Raw genomic sequence first — 18594 nt, 5'->3', positions numbered from 1 at the left:
GGGACTGGAAAGGTTATGGACTTGAAAATTTGTCAGTAGTGAACACCGACATTAGTTAATATAAGAAAGAAACTTTCAGGTTTGCATCTTTCTTAAATGCTAAGTTAATGTAGTCTTTGAAATTCATGGAATTGGTCTTTGAAATTTATGGAATCGAATGTGTGTGGAAGAACCCTTTTCACAAATCCGGTCACAAAAATTTAATAAGAAATATTTTATGTGCCCACATGCCCAATCAGGCAGGCCCAGTTACATTTCTTCAAGTATGACGATTTGTGTGATACTCAAGAATCTCGTTGCTTGTTATTATCATCTGTAAACAAAAACAATGTACAAAATGACACTTACTAATACAATTAATATGCATATCCTAAGCTATATAACAAAGCAAAACAATAATACATGGCCTAAGAGTTTACAGAAATGATGTTCATTTTCAGTCCAAGTTAATTACTCTTTGATGTATTTCTTGAGGCTGTCAGGAGCACCAAGTATGTTGGGTACCATATAATCCAGTATGTCACCCTCGATCAAGCCCTCTCCTTGATGCCCGTAATTCTTAGCCTTCCAACACCACTTTCCAGTCATAACAGAGTCCCTATTCACTGGTACAGGATCTCTACCATCTGAATACAGCAACATCTCTTTCTTAGTGTCAATACTGATTCCCTTTTTCATGAACTGACCTGTAACAGAGTGTAATAAGTTTTAGTTAAATTTCATCTGGATACTTAGAACAGAGCTGTCATACCAATCGATTATTTGTTGACCTTATTTTACTTTTTCAAATATATAATGTTTCTTGGCATCTTTTTGTGTACAGTTATGAATGGCCTGGCTGTATACTCTTATAATCCATCTGCAGCTGCTTATCTTGATGTTAATAACTTGCAGTCTTGGAAAAGCAATAGTATAGTAGCTTCATTATGAGATCAAACTTAGTATTCATAGCCAGTACAAGCAGGTGATGACTAGGCCTGAGTCAAATAATTTTATGCTCAAAATTTTGCCCAAAGTGCTTTCAGGAATTTCCAAAATTTTTCACCCATTATGCTCTTTCAGTGTTCCTATTATGCTTGGATTATGGTCCTAAATTAGCAACATTTGTTACAATTATCTTGGAACATTTGCATCAGTGAATGCTCTATTAGAGTATTTCGCGCTAAAGTGACTGTTCTATTTGAGAGTATCGATCTAAGGAGCTGTGTTCAATGTATTTTAGTGCTTTAATGCAGTTTGAAGTTTCCACTGACTGCTCTATTAGGTAGTATCGATCTATTTTCATGGAATTAAGCTCCATAGTTTGAAATATCCACCTAATATTCCAGCATTGTACTCCAGCCTATTATGCTTTTTATTATGTCGGCATACTTGATGCAGGCCTAGTGATGACTCTATTTTATATAAAAGTAAAGGGCTTACAAGTGTGCACACCTCTTGCAATTATAAGTAAATACATAGCTACATAAAAGAGTATGTATGAAAATAGGTCTTCCACACACATCAATTCTATGAACTTGGAAGACCGTAACTTAGCGTACGTTCATTTATCCCATCTGTTTAAGCTGTGTTGGAAGGTCAATAGGTTTTTCCAATCTGAAGTTATGAATCAACATAGATTTGAATCTGTGTCATGGTGGAAGACTGGATTTTGCAATTCAGGTATCAAATCTTTGAATTTTGTTCTAGAAAGCTGTACATATGACCAGGCATACAAAAACAGGGCATGTGGTCACATTGAAGTTTACCTAGCTGCTTTTCAAATGATTCATAACTTTCAATGTCATCATACTGTGTAGCCACACTATTTTCAACACTTATTAATTGACTTCATAATACAGGTAACAGATATTTTATCCTAGTATCAAGTTACAACCTGTTAGGTGAAAATGTGGTTTGTGCCCATTTGCCCTATTTTCGCAGTCCTGGTTTATTAAACTTTAATTCACCAAATTAAAGTATTAAGCTATACCTTCATATTGGAATTGAAGCCGATAAAATATTTCCTTAAACTGCTGTGTATCTACCAAAATAACTGGGCTTGCAAAAATAGGGAATTTGAGCACAAACTGCATCCTGTGAAAGTACAGTATAGATCCCTTTACTGGAACATCTGCATTTTGAAACTATTACATATGTGCTACTGTGAAAAGGGATCTTATAGCCTATTCAATTACATGCATTTGGCAACCTGTAACTCAACTTGTGAATGTGATATCACCCTGAATTTTGGTTCCCTCATATCCCAAGGTAATGACTTGGAGTAATAGGAAGGTGATAATGTTGAAAACTTATGGCGTTACAGTATGATTAGTCAAACTTGACAATTTGGAAAAGCCATAAGACCCCTATTCGTTCACCGGGTCACATAAAACCAATAAGCAAATTAATTGGTACATAAAACAAAAAAAATATCAAGGCCATGGAATCAGAAAAAAATCATAGGCAATGAATGAAAATTTGAAAAGTATGGAAATTTATGTGCTTACGCTGTATTGTTTTGACCTGGTCACAATTTTCTCACATTACAATTAAATTGTTTATAAAACAAATTATATTAAATTATATTTGCACTTCACATTAACTTGAGTTAATTATTTCAATTGACAAAATAGTAATAGCTGACTTAAAAGCATACCCATTAGTCCATGTGAGTTATGAAGTTCATCATAGTTCATACTCCAGTCCACATTGAGATGATTCTTGTAGAAGGTGACATCAAATTTAGCTTGTGGTTTAGTGTACATCACACGTATAGTAGGATTTCCTGTCTCCTTCTTTGCTGTGTGGGTAAACTTTGCTGTGCCATTTTCATTGAAAATAATTTGTTTAATCATTGCAGCCTTCAAGTTTCCATCACTGACTACTACTATTTCCTGATTAACAGAGTCAAAGACTACAGCATCAGACTTATTGTTATTTTGTGGGAAAATTGCTAACTTTCCAATCCAAGTAGCTTCACTAGTATCTCCTTCAGTGTCCACAAACAAGGCATTGATGACATAGTTGTTATTACAGATCAAGTTGAATGCCAACCCAGAATATCCTTGTATGGAGTAACAGAGAACTTCTTTAGATAACAATGGTACACTGAAATGTGGATCACCCTCTGTTGTAATATAATAACAATGCATGAATGTTAATTATAGTAATATTAATTGAATACACTTACCTATCAATCCACAGGCTGTAATGCAACCAGTTCCATCATTGAAAGATGCTCCTCCTTGTTCACAGCAGTCATTTGCACTACTAGCGTGAATAGTAATGTTTTCATCATTGCAAAACTCACTAAGGTGGCATCCTGTAGCTATGAAAATATGTGATAGTAATTAAAACATTGTTAGTTATACCTTCACTACATTGTAAACCACCTATGTAAGTCATACAGCAAAAGTCATACCATCTTTTAAAACCAAGCATGTTATTTAAGCTGAATATATGGCATTTTAATGTGGGCATTTAATGACACCACTCAAGATTTAACTGACATATTGTCTGGGCAATATTGTGGGAATGTGGTTTGCTCGTGGCTTTGATGCCCAACCAGTTCAAAGATATGATACACTTTGACTCCTTAGATTGAGTGACACAGAGAATTTAATTATGGGTTTTGGTTTAAAGTTAGGCTAGGCTCAGTGTAGTTGCTAAGCTTAGATTATGAATTATTCTAAGACCAATGATCTGTAAAATGAACGATTGGGCACGTGACTGTGCGAGGGGTGTGTCAGCCATTGAGCAATCATGAAACAAGAAGAATAAGGAGTAGCTTATAGTCTTAAGTACTTAACTTCATGTATTAAGTTACTCACTACAACAATAGTGAAGGGTTAATGTAGTATTAAAAACTTTACACCGCAAAAATCAATCTCACTATCATAGGTTTTTGGCACATGTTGAAATGTAGCAACTTAGGAATAATGTTCTTAGAGTTATTTGCCAATGTAATGGAAACCACATTTGGTCATCAGATGATAGTGCATAAAACAAATGGGGTGAGTGTTGTGTAATTCTTTCACCTATCAGTTGAGTACGTGTGCTCTGAGTGCATGACTATGGCTGCTTGCTAACATAACACAATACCCACAACCCTTGGGCTTTGGGTGTACATCTCTCACAGCTATGGTATAACAATTAAATAGAAATTCAGCATGCATTAACTTCACTCATTAAGTATAAGCAAATGTAGTTATAGAGTTTTATTGATTATGGAAATGACTTACAATTGCGATTTTCACAGGTATCTCCAAAGAAATTAGGTAAACATTTGCAAGTAAATGAGTCTACTCCATTTATGCAAGTTCCTCCGTTTTTGCAGGGATCAGGGTAGCAATTATCCAGTGGAGTTTCACATGTTGTACCAGTAAAATCACCACTGCATCTACAACGAAATGTATCATCTAAATCTTGACACAGAGCACCATTTTGGCATGGTCTAGAAGCACAAAAGTCAAAGTCTACTTCACAAGAAACACCAGTGAAACCAACTGGACAATTACATGTTGAACAGTCATCATTAGGTGTGCCTCCATTTAAACATGTTAGACTACAAAAACCTGAAACACAATATGTAACTTCATAATACAGAGGTGTGGAGTATCTTATGTGTATTATTATATAACCATGCAAAACTTAGCCAAGCTGTACCTTTAAATCTTGAGAAAGGTGTGACTATAAATTGCTGCAAGGATAATAATGCTCATTATTACAATTTTTATCATTAAGAAATCAACAAAGCAGTCCAAGAATAAGAAAACAAAGACCGGTGAGTGTATATGTCTCATAGAGCTTTATCTCCATGACTACCGTTACCATCCTCAGCAGTGATTGTGACTAGTTTAGGTGTATCAGGTTGTGTGCTTTTAGGCTAGCTAAGCTAATAAATGAGTTTGCAAGTATTTAGTGATGAGCAGAATCAATTCTTGAGGCTATAAAAGTGCTGCAAATCCACTGATTGACAATTTCAAAATTGTTTGGGCGATTCCTGCACCATTCCACATCCATGGTGTACTGATTTCAAGCCAATGGACTGCTCATACATGGGTCTATGCTTCCCACAGTAAATTAGTAACACGCTCTATCCATTTATGATTGTAACTTCGTCCAGAACTGCTCATTACAATCACGCTCAATTTGTACAAGCCTGTTGAGGCATGTGAGCTGTTCATGTGTTCAACTAGACCCAGCAAAAGCACACCGGGTTCTGGAAGAAGCTACTATAATAAATTGACACAGTATGAGTGTTGCTAATAAACTGTGGAGTTTTTAAAAGCTTGGACTCGTGTGAGAGCAGTTCATGGCTATGAATTTACCATGAATGTGGACTGCTCCGATGAGTTCACATCACCCAGGCATTGTTGAGATTGTCAATCAGTGAATTTCATCACCTTGACAAAGTCTGAAACACCATATACATTGCAAATCCATACCACTGAAATATCCAAGTTGAAAGAAGTCATTGAATCTCTAACTGAAAGCATTACCCAACTAAAAGGAATCTCTGCTAAACCAACAACTACAAAAAAAAAAAAGACTAAACCAAACTGACAGCTACTGCTTTGTAATGTCCTGTAGAGCCTCAAACAAGAACATCTGAATCCATAAAGCGAACATCACCTGACTGAAAATTTAGCATTGTAATGTATGGTATTAAGGAGTCCCCTCCAAATACCAAAAGACAAAATAGAAGATTAACAATATCCAAACAGATTTTCCACTTGAATGCAATTCTATCAGAGACTGTCATAAGGCTCAATGAAGCAGCAGCTGAACCAAGACCTATTGTAATACCTGATCAGAGATCAGGCAATGTTTCTTTGGCTTTATCTAAGATCAGCTCATTGAAAGGTTGAAAACTGCCCTCTCACCAGAAGAAAGAATTGGAGAAGCAGTACTGTTGAGACAGTGTAAGTCCCTAATCCAGAGAAATGAAATGGAGCTTAATTTGTTGACATCCAGTTGTATGGATGTCTTTGAGATTCAGATTTTTGCTGAACCACGTACAACCTTCCCCCCCCCCCCCTCCCCCCCCCCACTTATGGAAATACAGCCTGTATCTCTTTTACTCAAAATTGACTAGATCCTGACCCATGTAACATTTACAAGCTAACTCCTCAAATTCAGATCAGCAAACTGTAACCTCAAATCCAGATTACTTGCCTAATAACTACTGTAGCCACTAAGTGATTTCCAATAAGCTAAAAATAAACCAGCTTCAGCTGCAGTCCACAGAAAAGATGTAACCAAAGATCAACTCAGCAGTGATGAATACAGCAAGAAATCCAACCTAAGTTTAACTGCTGTAGTTTGAGAAGTAATAATAAAAGAGCATGATTTTTAGCACTTATTGAAGAATACAATACTGATATACCTAGTTCAGGGGCAGTGGAGCAGGCCAAACAGTGGGGGGCCAGGCTAGCTGTAAAGTGAAGACCAAAAAAGTCACAACCTGCTGGCAATAGCTGTCCTCTAACAATATTTACATGTACAAACCTGTATCAGTTGTGCTTGCTATACCACTTCTCTGAATGCTGTGACTGCTCTATTAGAGTATCTCGATATTTTGCAAACTTTGTCCCAAAAAGTGGGGACGGGGCATGGCTCCTGACCCTCTGTATCACATGCCTATGACCTAATTTGTGGGCGCGAGTTTCATCTTGATTAATCATATCAAACACCTGAAATATTTCCTCATAATTATAATGCCTTTAGAAAAGACCGCACTGTGGGTGGAATTCTTTGTTTGGCTTTAGATGCAGCAGCAAAACCAATGCTTGAGGCGAAAGCTGAATTACTCTGGATTAAATTATCATCCTTGAATCAACTTCCCATCCACATAGTTTATTCTACCATTCTTCAAATCATGACTTATATCCCATAGTGTTTTGATAGCCAAGTTGATAAACAATTCAAAGTTATATTCCACCAAATATTGTGTTAATGGGGGATTTTAATTTTCCAAGAATCACATTCATCTGCATATGGTACAATGGTTATGGTAACATTGCTACTTATGGAAGTGCTATAAATAACATAAATCTGGATGTAGCAAAGGATGCCAGTCTAGAAAATTGGTACACCTAAGGTAACACATTAGACCTTATTTTCTGCTCTTATCCTAAAATAGTAAACCTTTCTACTGTGCCTGGTATCTCAGATCATGACACTATAATAACATTCCACCTTGATATAAACAGATGTTCAATGCCAAGTACAAAGCAACACAAATTGCTTTGTACCACAAAGGAAACACTGAACTTGTTGGCTAATGTGGCACACACACACACACACACAAATGTTTCTACAGCATCAGAAATGTTTTTATAAGTAATTCTTGATAACATTTAACATTTTAATATAATAGTGTTTAGGAGTTCCTGTATAATAATATAATTTTAATATTTATATAATGTGTATAATATGTTGTCAAAGACTTTGATGATGTAGACATATCAATACTATAAACTTACTGTGTTGGCACAGAGATCCAGTGAACCCTGGAGGGCAACGGCATAGAATTGTTTCACGACCAAATCGCACAATGGATATACAACTACCGCCATTATTGCAAGGACAGTCGGGTTTGGGTATGCGAGTTGTAGCAGAGCTTCTTTTAGAAAATTTATTTCCATCTTTATCATATCCTTGTAGTTGATAATAAAATGAAACATCAGGATTGATGCTTTCCCCAGTAAGAATTGCACCACACAATGTAAGCTTAGTGGCATTCAATAGTTCATCATCTTCAGAAACCAGCTTCAGAACTATTGGTCGTTCAGGGTCAGTCAGTAACAAATTGTCAAGTTGAGAAGTAGTTACTGTCACAATACCTGGAGTACCTGTAATTACACAGTTGGACACTGTACTGATAAATCTGGTTATACTGTGTGATAGTAACTATATAGTAGGGACCAAAAAAGGAATAGGCAATGCCCACAAGTTACATCACCCAAACACCAATTTCAGTTTTCACTGTCGATGATGAAGCAGTATTGGTTAGGTAAAACTAGTATCAAACAAGCTTTCAGATTGACCAAATTATTAAACAGTTTTTTTCTACCGACTGACTGAATAACTACTGATGCCTTCATAGTCCAGCATCTAAGCCAGAAAACTGCTCACTTTTTGCTAAAAGCACCAAATTTCTTATGTGGCTTGTAGCACATGTACTAAATGATTTTAAAAGGGAGGGCATGCAATAAGTCCTGCTATTAATAGCTTAAAGGCTGGATATACTATTAGACCATGTGGATGCAACATTAAAATGCCACATGAAACAAATTGTTTTTCTCACCCTGGTAGTAAACAAACTGCTATTTTCAAAGGGTTTTATTAAAATTTGCATTTCAAATGCCCATAGTTCTGTACAAGGATCATCCTGATGTGTATCATTTCTTTATCAAAGGTGTATATAACAAAAGTTTTCAAATGATGAAGTTTAATTGGTTACAGGTGGACATAAAATCATTGGAATATCAGAGTATATACAGGCATCTTTACAACTACAATACTAGTTAGGAATGCGGTGATTATGCTGGCATAATTTTGGGCATAATAGATATGTGTGGGAATCGGGAATTATGCTAGCATTTTGAGATGATTATAAAGATCTGCAGATTGCACAATTCCATTAAAAAGATTGAGATAGAGCAGTCAGAAACTCAGTCAATCAGTCAAAATGGTTAAATTAGCAATAACGCAAAAATTATAACACGGACGGAAGTGTTCAAATGGAACTGAAATTAACAGTAGTGTACTAATAATAGTAGCTAAGATGTAATGACTTCCCTTCCTAACAGAAATCATCCATATTTTTAATAGTGGACATTATGTTAGCAGAGGTGCTTTCCAAACAGTTCTGGATTTGTATGCCGTGTACTGTACCTGCTGTGTAATGGGTTGGACATAGCCAACAATGAGTTTAATGGAACTTACTTCACTGTTCAGATTATAATATGACTGGGGTACGTGGCATTATTTTCCTGATTCATACTGTGTTGAACACAGCCAACAACGAATCATAATGGGGCCTACTTCACTTTTCAGACCCTGCGAAGTGGATATTTAGTCGGTCACCGGTCACGGTGTCTAATATTTATTTAGCTGCAGTCATTTGGAGATGTCACGATAACTCCAGTATCAAACTATGAAGGTAAGTTTTTGGGTGAGAGTTAGGGTTGGAGCAAGAAAAACAAGCGTCCAAAGCAGGTTAGGGTTGGAGCGAGGAAAGCAAGCGTGGTAAAGCCAGGCCAACATTAGCTCACCTTGAACACCTTCTTATATTTGTGCTTAACAAGCAAACGTCAGGTTAGCATTAGTGTTAGGTTCAGATTCAGCCTTGGTTTCTTCTTCACTGACAATATATAGTATTTGTAACATTTGTGACCCACTGAGAAAAAACCCGACTAGACTAGTTTGCATAATTCTGTTTTTAAGAAACTGAATCCACATTGAAATACATTGTGTAACATATGCGTAATACAAAAATAATTTTACGCATGTTTTAATTGATTTTTGATTGATTTAGATGTCTTTTTTGATTTTTAATTTAAACCCCAATATTTGACATTGCCGTTCTTCCATACAGGCGTGTACAAAAGTAATTAGCTACAAAACAACCACAACTAGCTACAAACAGTTATAAAAACAATAGTACAATAAGCATTTCAATCAAGGCTCAAATCGAAATACTGGTAACTAAGGCCACACAAACTTAATTATTAGTTTCTCATCTCCACCCACATAGCTATTTTTCTTACCTCATCAAGAATTTTTTTGCACCACTGGTAGCTAAGGGAAGCTAATTAGCACCTTTTATAGTTGGTACCTTGCTAGAGTAGTCTAAGAAAATTGCATTTTGAGTCATTTTAGCCAGTTACTTCAGCTTTCTAGTTAACAAAAAATAAAATAAAAATCCGTCCTCCCTCACTGCTGCTTTAAGTACAGAAGGATGAGAAACTAATATTTATTTATTTATTGATTAGCAAATACCCAACAGGAATTTTACACTAATGTACACGGTACGTACACATAAGTGCCTAGTTTAAGTTACAATAATGATTAGTACTAAATTACAATAAGTGCTAAGTTACAATAGGTGTTAGGTTACAATTAGTGGTAAATTACAGTAAGTGGTAAATTACAATAAGTGCTAGATTACAATGAGTACTAAATTACAGTGAGTGCTAAGTTATAATAAATACAATAAGTGATAAGTTACAATTATAAAATAGGAGTAATTGATTGTTTAAATGTTTCAAGATCAACGGTAGATAGATTTGGGATACATAGATCGTTCCAATGGGGAATAGTTCTGGGTAGGAATGAATAGAGATACGTGTTTACTGAAGATTGTATAAGATTAAATTTCTGATCGTGATGGGCTCTGGTAGCAGTTTGATTTAATGATGGCAGACATTGATTTGGGACCAGTTTTATGTGGCCTAACGATTTGCCTGGTAATGGTGAATGAAATATATTTGATCTCCGTAGCTTGTTTCCTTCATGAATTATGATTGATTAAATAAGTGCCTGTTTTTTTCCTCATGGTCGCTGTACAAATTGATTCTTTGAACTTCCTGCTGTCTATCACTATAACTCCACAACTATCAAACAGTATGGTTGTACTGTTTAAAGTAGGGATCACCTGAAATGACGCGCACCACCAAAATGCCGACTTAAAAATGTCTTACATGCCAAAAACCACCTTTACGGAATAGTATTAGTCCATCTAACATTAAATGTAGCATTAAAAGCAAGAAAACGCTTCCTGGTGGCCAAATAATGATTTTTTTTAAATTCTCAAAACATTTTGTCTCACCATAGATACTCACTTACTCACTGGCCACACTCGCAAGCCTAGAGGCCAAACGAAGCAGCATATGGCCACTGTTTTATGTCACAATCACAAACTCACTAGTGCACTGTTAAAAAAAAGGTGTTTGTAAAGCACCTTTTAGGGTGCTATAGTTGCCATTTACATCAGGTTCCTCTGAGGGTGTTCTGTTACACCCATGGGGTACTTCAATTGCACCCATGGAGTGTAGAAAGAAAATGGAAATGGACTGTTTTCTTTGTTATACATGCAGCCAATCACATTTTCACTGAACAATTTCAAACATCATCATATCATTAACACAAAGAACATTACAAGAAACATGGATATATGATAGTAATACATACATTCAGTATTATCAACTCTTCCACCTCTTATAGTTTTCAATTTGTATTTATAACATAACCAATGAGCATGACTTTCGATTGTGGGTTTCATTTTAAAAGGCCCTGAAATGAATTACTGCATGGTTGTTACAAGAAATAATACAGTGTACAGGTACATGATAATGCCATCACACTGTCATGTCACTGCAATTAACACCTACACAAATCTATTGCATGTAGTAGCCATGTACATCTTATGCATGTGCACGAGGTACATCAGTGGTAGAGTCACATGCTATAATTATGTCTTCCATTGTTTTGCCTTCTTCATTGTACATAATTTAATGTATGTGCAATGCTGGAAGATTTTTTTCTTTGTAAATGCTAACCTGTATGCTCTTATTGACTTACAAATTTAATGAATTGTGTTACTAAACCAGGTGTACATAAACACCAAAGGGTGTTGAGAAACACCAACAAGTGTTCAAAATTGAACTTAGTGCAGTGCAAACACCCAAGGGTATTCCTACTACACCATAACAGGTGTGGGTGTTTAGGTAACACAGCAGCATGGGTGTTTGAGAACACCCAACTTTAACAGTGTGGGATGTGCCTTTTGGGGTTCCAAAGAATATATGCCCTCTGTGCCTCATCTTTTCTTTTATCTTCAATCAGGCTGCTTGTCTTCTAGTCTATTTGTACTCTTTTAACCTGCTCATCAGGTGTAACAGGCTGTCTAACCTTACAAATGTACCTGCTATTATTATTATTATTATTCTTCATCCAATGGAACCATATCGAGGGGTTAATTTTCAAATCAGCACTTTCTTTAAGCGACATAATAGACGCCACAAGATTATTTAAGGCGCTTGGTAGACTATGCTACTGTATGGATTATCTTCACGATAATAGGCCACAAGCCCTCATACCACACCCATGCATTCTTTATTCTACGCACTATCGATCTATCCATTGAAACCACGTTGACACACCCCTTTATGCTAGCAGGCTAGGTAGGTGATGCAATAACTAGCCAGTGACCACACCTTCAAGTTAGAAGGCTGGCTCTTGTAATCAATCGAAACCACTATAACCACGCCCCTTATTGGGAAAGCACGCATCTTTGCAGGCTGACTCGAAATACTCTAATACAGCATTCACCCTAATAGAACAGTCGCAGTTTATAGCTAGTTGTATAAGCTTATGCTTTAGCAATAAAACTAAACAAACTAATATTATATTAAAAATTATGAATTTAAAAATGAAGTATAGGGATCCAAGCGATGAAAAGTAGTGAAACAAGGGGTGAACAATGGTAGTTATTACAGCATAGCTCAGTGTGGTATCCCTACTTCGGCATTGAACACAAAATAATTGTTATACCATGCCAAAGTAGGGATTTCCTACTGAGCTATGCTGTAATAACTACCATTGTTCATCACTTGTTTCACTACTTTTCATCACTAGGACCCCTACTTCATTTTTAAATTCATAATTTTTAATATACTAGTTTATCAGATACAGCTGAAACTTTCACAGCCTATTGGTTTTTCCCTAGATAACAAAGAAGCTATAAAAGACTTTTGATAAAAATGCAAATTAGTCGGGTTTTCATTCAGCGGGTTACACTTATGTAAATAGTACAAAAGCAAAAGGACTAGCTACCAGCACTGTCCAACAAGCACCAATGGTACAGTGGCAGAGTGTGGGTATCCTAAACCTGGATGTGTGGGTTTGATTCCCAGTTGCACCACACTTTTTCCTCTTTTGTGCCGCATTTAAAAAAATAGAAAACGTTATGCATAGTATGCTTTGATCTTTGGCAGATAATGAGGCCTTTAAAAACCATGAAGAAACCTACTAGAGGTTTCTAAATGGTTAGAAACCTGCTAGTAACTAACCAAGTTAGAAACCTGCTAACAAAAAGACCTCACAGTATTGCAAATCTCACATTTGCTATACATGCTCTACCAAGCATATTATATAGGCTGATAGCCTATAGACCAACAGAGCTTGAATTACCTTATAAGCACATTTATGCCAATCCGATTATGGTTTGTAACGTTGTAGGTACGTTTTGTGTTATAAACGGAAAATACGGAGTTCTAATTAAAGCCAGTCCGCAATGTTTTAAGCCTGTGTAATATGCTTTTACTGTACTTTAAATGGACTCCCTATTAAAAGAACTAAAGAGGTAAGCTTTCTTGTAGAATGTTCGTTTGTTTCTTTTAAAAAGGTTATGTAGGTGTGATCATGAAATCTCGTATTTACTGGCTTAGTCACAGAAGGCTAGCACTATAGCTACCAAATGATTATTAACCACTGAAAACAATCTACCAGCTCACCCTTGGTAGTGCTGGCTTTAACTTTTTTGTGGCAGTAGATATCACTTTATCCACCAGAAAACAGAAGTAGCTAGCGATTATATCTTTACTGAATTCAATCTTCTCTACTGATTGCATGACTCGATTTTAACACTGTCACTGTGACGATTTCGCGGTAATGACATATAACTCAATCCCACAATGGCTCCACCTACATAGCGATATAATATAATAACGTCCGCATTTTCTAAGTCGGTTAGGAACCACGCCCCGATCGGCTCTTCGTGTTTTAGAACCACGAAGAGCCTCGGTCTAGGTTCCTAACCTATACTTAAAAATCCATGAGCGGCAGTGGCGATTCTAGGCCTGGGGGCCAAGTAGGGAACAGCATAACTATTGCTGTATGGCTGTAATATAAAGCAGAATTCCAGGACCTCTAGAAGCTGAAAGATTTTTGCAATTTGAAGGCTTGAAAACAGCATAAAATTTATGCTAAAAGCATGAAAAATGCTAAAAATAACAATGCCAATCTGTACTGCAACTTTTCCCCAAGATTTTTAAAAAGTTATTTTTCAGCAGGGGGGGACCCAGGCCCCCCCCCCCCCCCCCCCGAGAATCACCTATGATGAGCGACTAAATACCAGCAGTGTAACATATAACTGAGGCGCGGTATCGTTTTTTTTTCTTTTAGTAAAAAGGGATTGCAGAGTTGCTGTTTGAACAGTTCTTGATTCGAAATGCTTCAACGTAGCTGACAACAAAGTAGCTATAACGGATAGCTACTTCACTTTTCAGACGATAACATTATTGATAAAGCCAGGACACGCGGCGAGACACGCGGTGCCATTTCTGATGGACGGCGTTATGCGGGGAGATTCATTTATGACTTGTAGCTAAGATTTCTCAGTGAATTAACGAAAAAATTCAGCAAAATGCTGGGTTTGAACTGGTCACTGTCACTTTCGGTAAACACGCAACAGCTCTATCCACTATACCACCGCTGCAGCTTCCGAAATCCTAGTTTATCCGTACTTTAAGTTGCAAGATAGCTAGCCATAGCTAGCGGCGTAGCCTCGTACTAGTAGTAGGTGTATTGAATGGATGAAATTATGGCTGAAGCCAAACGTAACCCTTAATGAAATTACTAGATAAAGCTGAACCCTAACCTAAGGATACAAGACCGTGACTGTAACGCGCCCTCTACTATCCATGGAACCAGTTCACGTGTGCATAAATATCCGTGTATGCGCGGTTAATCGCACGGAATGAATCTCTGCGCTTAACAAAATTGGTATGCCGTAGCTATGTGTGGGGTCACCAGTCATAAATATTTACTAATTACAAAAAGCCAACAAATAAGTACAGAATATTCAACTAGAGTAGGAACCATAGCATATTGATAAAAGTACTGAAACAAGCCTATGATATTAAAATCACCATAACTAATATAAAAAGCAATAAGAAGTGGTAGCTAGCTACGTCCCTATTGTGCATTTCTGTTACAGTAATTTGAGCACAGTAGAGATATAACACTTCTTATGCTTCTTATTGTTTCACTATGATTTAATATCATGGGCTATTCCAACTTGTTTCACAAAAAAATTATCAATGTGCCATGTAGTTAAAAATTCCAAATGTTCAGTGTGGTGTATTTGTTACGCATATAACTTACCTGGTACTGGAATTCCAAAGCTTTTTTCAAAGTGTTCTACAAAGAAATCCAAAGTAGATGTTAGAGATATGGCATGGTTAAATCGTCCTAGTGAACACATGGTATATTCCCCTATTTCTGGTTCATCATTACTGTAAGTTGCAACAGATCCGCTGGTAGATATCATGGTCTTAACTCCAGAGGGGCTGGTGACATTAATTTGGTGAGTGACAGAAGTGAAGAGAATATTGATTGATGTTGTAAACAGTGATGAGGAGAATGTAAAACAGTGCTCTGATGAGGCATCTCTCTTTCGTGCATCACCATCATCTCCCATGAAAAATCTTCCTACTCTGTCAGCAAACTCTGCAAAAGCCTCAAACTCATCAATGCGATTTACTACAACACCAAATGTTGCCTCAGCAACATCCATGTATGGACTGAAGTCACCACAGCCATCACGACTGAGGAAAAAGTGAATAGAGTTACGTAGTTCAACAGCTTTAGCTATTACTTCATCTTTCCTCTCTACATCTTTAGGAGAAGCATCCGTTAGTACAATGACATTGGAGTCAGGATTAGCCAGACTGAGAGCATTGAGGATACCAGTCATGCCAAGTTCAGGACAGTCACCTCCTCCATGTGCTCTTAAGGCATTAACTTCTCTCTCAAGTTCAGTCAATTCATCAACACTGGTGGAAGAATAAATCTGTGGAGTTCCAACATCTGCAGCATAGGAGACAATAGCATGTGCATCTAACTACAGTATCTCATTGATATTTAACATGTACATACCTGGATCATTGAAGGTGGTCAAAATGTAAGCTATTGGTTCAGTTCTTTCAGTTGTGATAAATGAACGAATCAGCCTTTGGACAGAACTAATTTCAGCAGACATACTTCCAGTGTCATCTACAGCAAAACCCAAGGTTATGGGATTAAGAAAAATATATGCAAATATGGTGGCTAGTCTAGTTCCATCAAGAGAATCAAAGAATTCTTCCAAAAGTTCAAATGAGTCGTCTCGTCTCCTTCTGCCTACTTCTGCTGATAAGATATCTCTTAAACATAGCAGTTTGCCATAGATTTCTCTGGCTTGTGTAACATTGCCAGCATCTGTTAAGGCAATGAAGCTGCTGGTAAGGGTAGGAATTTCCTCTGGTCTAGGTCTGGGACGCCCAGGAGCTGAACATGCATCAAAGGTAGCTGCAGCTATTTCATTTACAGCTTCCTGGAAGAATACAAAACCATTGGTTGATGTGGTTGCACCTACAATGGCTCCAATGTGCTCGTATGCCTCCATGGTTGTTAAGGAGCCATTAGCAATGGTAGTGTCATTCAGCAATCTTGAAAATACCATCCTGACAGACTGTTCAACCATTTCAGTTGCTTCCATACGATCCTCCACAAACTCTTCAGAAGGACAGGTGGTCTGCCCAGCTACTATCCCAACCAGGATCAGAATAGCGACAGTACTCTTTAGAAGGCTCATATCTTCTTATTTCAAACTACTGTATCAACATTTGCTTTGACATGCTAGTCTCTTAAAGTATGATCCTTTTATATTGTTGTCCAATACATATAATAACATAAAGAAACCAGAAATTTCATATCAACTTTGTGTGGGTACCCACTATGCTTCTTAACAGAAATGTCATAGATTTCCCCCATGAATGAAATATGATAGTTGTGGTATACGGCAATGACACATACAGAGCATGTGGCTGATAGAGAGTTGTAAAAAGTTTTACAGTGCTGCAAGAGCAGCACTGGTGGTCCAGGGCATCTGGATTCAGTGGAATGGGATGGTGGAATGGACTGGAATAGTGGAATGGAATGGTACTCAGGTAATTTCAACTAGTGGTTACTTCTTTTAACGGACTACCTGCAAACAAAGACCACCACTTTACGAAGACTGTTTTACTTTAGTATCTGAATTGCTGTTTTATAGTGTATCCCTATAAGACAGTCTTACAAAATAAATTATGTGCCGGTCCTGCCGGCCACACATTTTGTGTAGAAGGACCAAGATTACTATTAGTTGCCAGTATATCTCAGCCTCACCAGATATTAGCTCCTTTAGTTGTCTTGTTTTGTGGACACATTTTTTTGTATAGCCAAGCTGTTTTTGTATGAGGTATATAGCTATAACTATATTTCATCATAAATGCCTTTTCAATTGCATGTACTTGACATCCTGTACCTTATTTTTTGTGAATTCAGTATCACCTTGAAATTTGGTCCCCTTGTACCCCAAACATAGCATTATGGCTTACTGTAATATGAAGTTGATAGGATGAAAAGAAGAGGAAGTCAAATTTCACAATTTAGAAAGGCTATAAGACTCCTTTTTGCAGACCAGGTCACAAATTCAGATATATGAGGTGTATATCATTGACTGACTGTATTATAAAAAATTCCCTTAATTGGCTAGTAAACTGGTATGTTTCCCAATAGTCATTTAAGAGGAGAATAAAGGTAGTTAAATTACTAGCCAATTAAAGTTACAGTTCCATCATGATCAGTTACTATAAGTTTGATGGGCATGTCAGTTTTGTATGTTTTGCCATAAAAATCAGATAAATCCACTCTGAATGCGGTGCATAACTTATGGGGATGCATTCAACATTAAAGTTAAATGGTCTTTTTAAAGAGGTGGTCTTTGTTAGAAGGTGGTCTTTATAAATATAATAAAAATCACCAAAGCTCCATTCCATTCCAGTCCATCATTCTATTCCAGTCCACCATTCCATTCAACCATTCCATTCCACTGAAACCAAATGTGCAATGGTCCACTGAGATCCTATACCAGTGGCTAAGAGTTACAAGTAATAAAGTTATTACTAAGTTCAATTAAAATTATATTAAAAGCAAGTCAAAGATAGGAGCTCTTGGGTGCTTCCTACAGTTGATACAAGGGCACAAGAAAGAGTAACTACATTTGATGTCCAAGTTGAAGTTTGAAAAGAGGTGATTCCCAAGGTAATTTAGCTGGTTGTATAGTATAATATGTTTCAGCTGCAGTAAAACACAATAAAAAATTTACACATGATGTCAATATATCCATGACCTCAATAGCCTCTATTTAGAGTTGGCATTTAAGAAGAATCCTAGGACTTGTCAATGTCATTATTACTATGTATGTGAGCAGTGCTAAGTCAAAACGATAAACATGGAGTGGACCATCCTGTAGCTTATTTCAGCAGGAAACTTTTTCCAAGGGAACAGCAGTGGATGGATAAGTTAGGATAGGAACAGTAGATGGAGCCTCACCTTGCAACCCTTCAAATAATAGATCTGCATTGCAGCGGCTCAGAGAATGTCAGTGATGAGGCCCTTTCCTGGATGTTGATATAAGAGGAGGGAGGTTGTAAGAGAGCGGGATAAAACAGGCCACCATGCAGTTGGCATAGAATGGAACAACTGACTTTGTAATTGTCAGTTTGTTATTTGATCATA

General features: G+C 36.9%; 1 protein-coding gene across 1 annotated transcript; it reads right to left on the bottom strand.

Annotated features, from left to right (window-relative positions):
* Positions 1–291: 291 nt before the first annotated feature.
* Positions 292–16659, bottom strand: LOC136259032 (uncharacterized). Its single transcript, XM_066052437.1, has 7 exons — positions 15931–16659; positions 15157–15861; positions 7470–7838; positions 4224–4556; positions 3173–3310; positions 2639–3109; positions 292–686 (listed from the first exon to the last, which is right to left on the bottom strand). The coding sequence occupies exons 1-7, from the start codon at positions 16625–16627 to the stop codon at positions 451–453; spliced, it is 2949 nt and encodes a 982-aa protein (XP_065908509.1). The 5' UTR covers positions 16628–16659; the 3' UTR covers positions 292–450.
* Between the last annotated feature and the right edge of the window lie 1935 nt (positions 16660–18594).

The sequence above is a fragment of the Dysidea avara genome, chromosome 6, assembly GCF_963678975.1.
Source record: "Dysidea avara chromosome 6, odDysAvar1.4, whole genome shotgun sequence".
In the NCBI taxonomy this organism is placed as follows: Eukaryota; Metazoa; Porifera; class Demospongiae; order Dictyoceratida; family Dysideidae; genus Dysidea; species Dysidea avara.
Note: the sequence above shows the minus strand (reverse complement) of the source record. Positions and strands in the feature narration are given on the sequence as shown.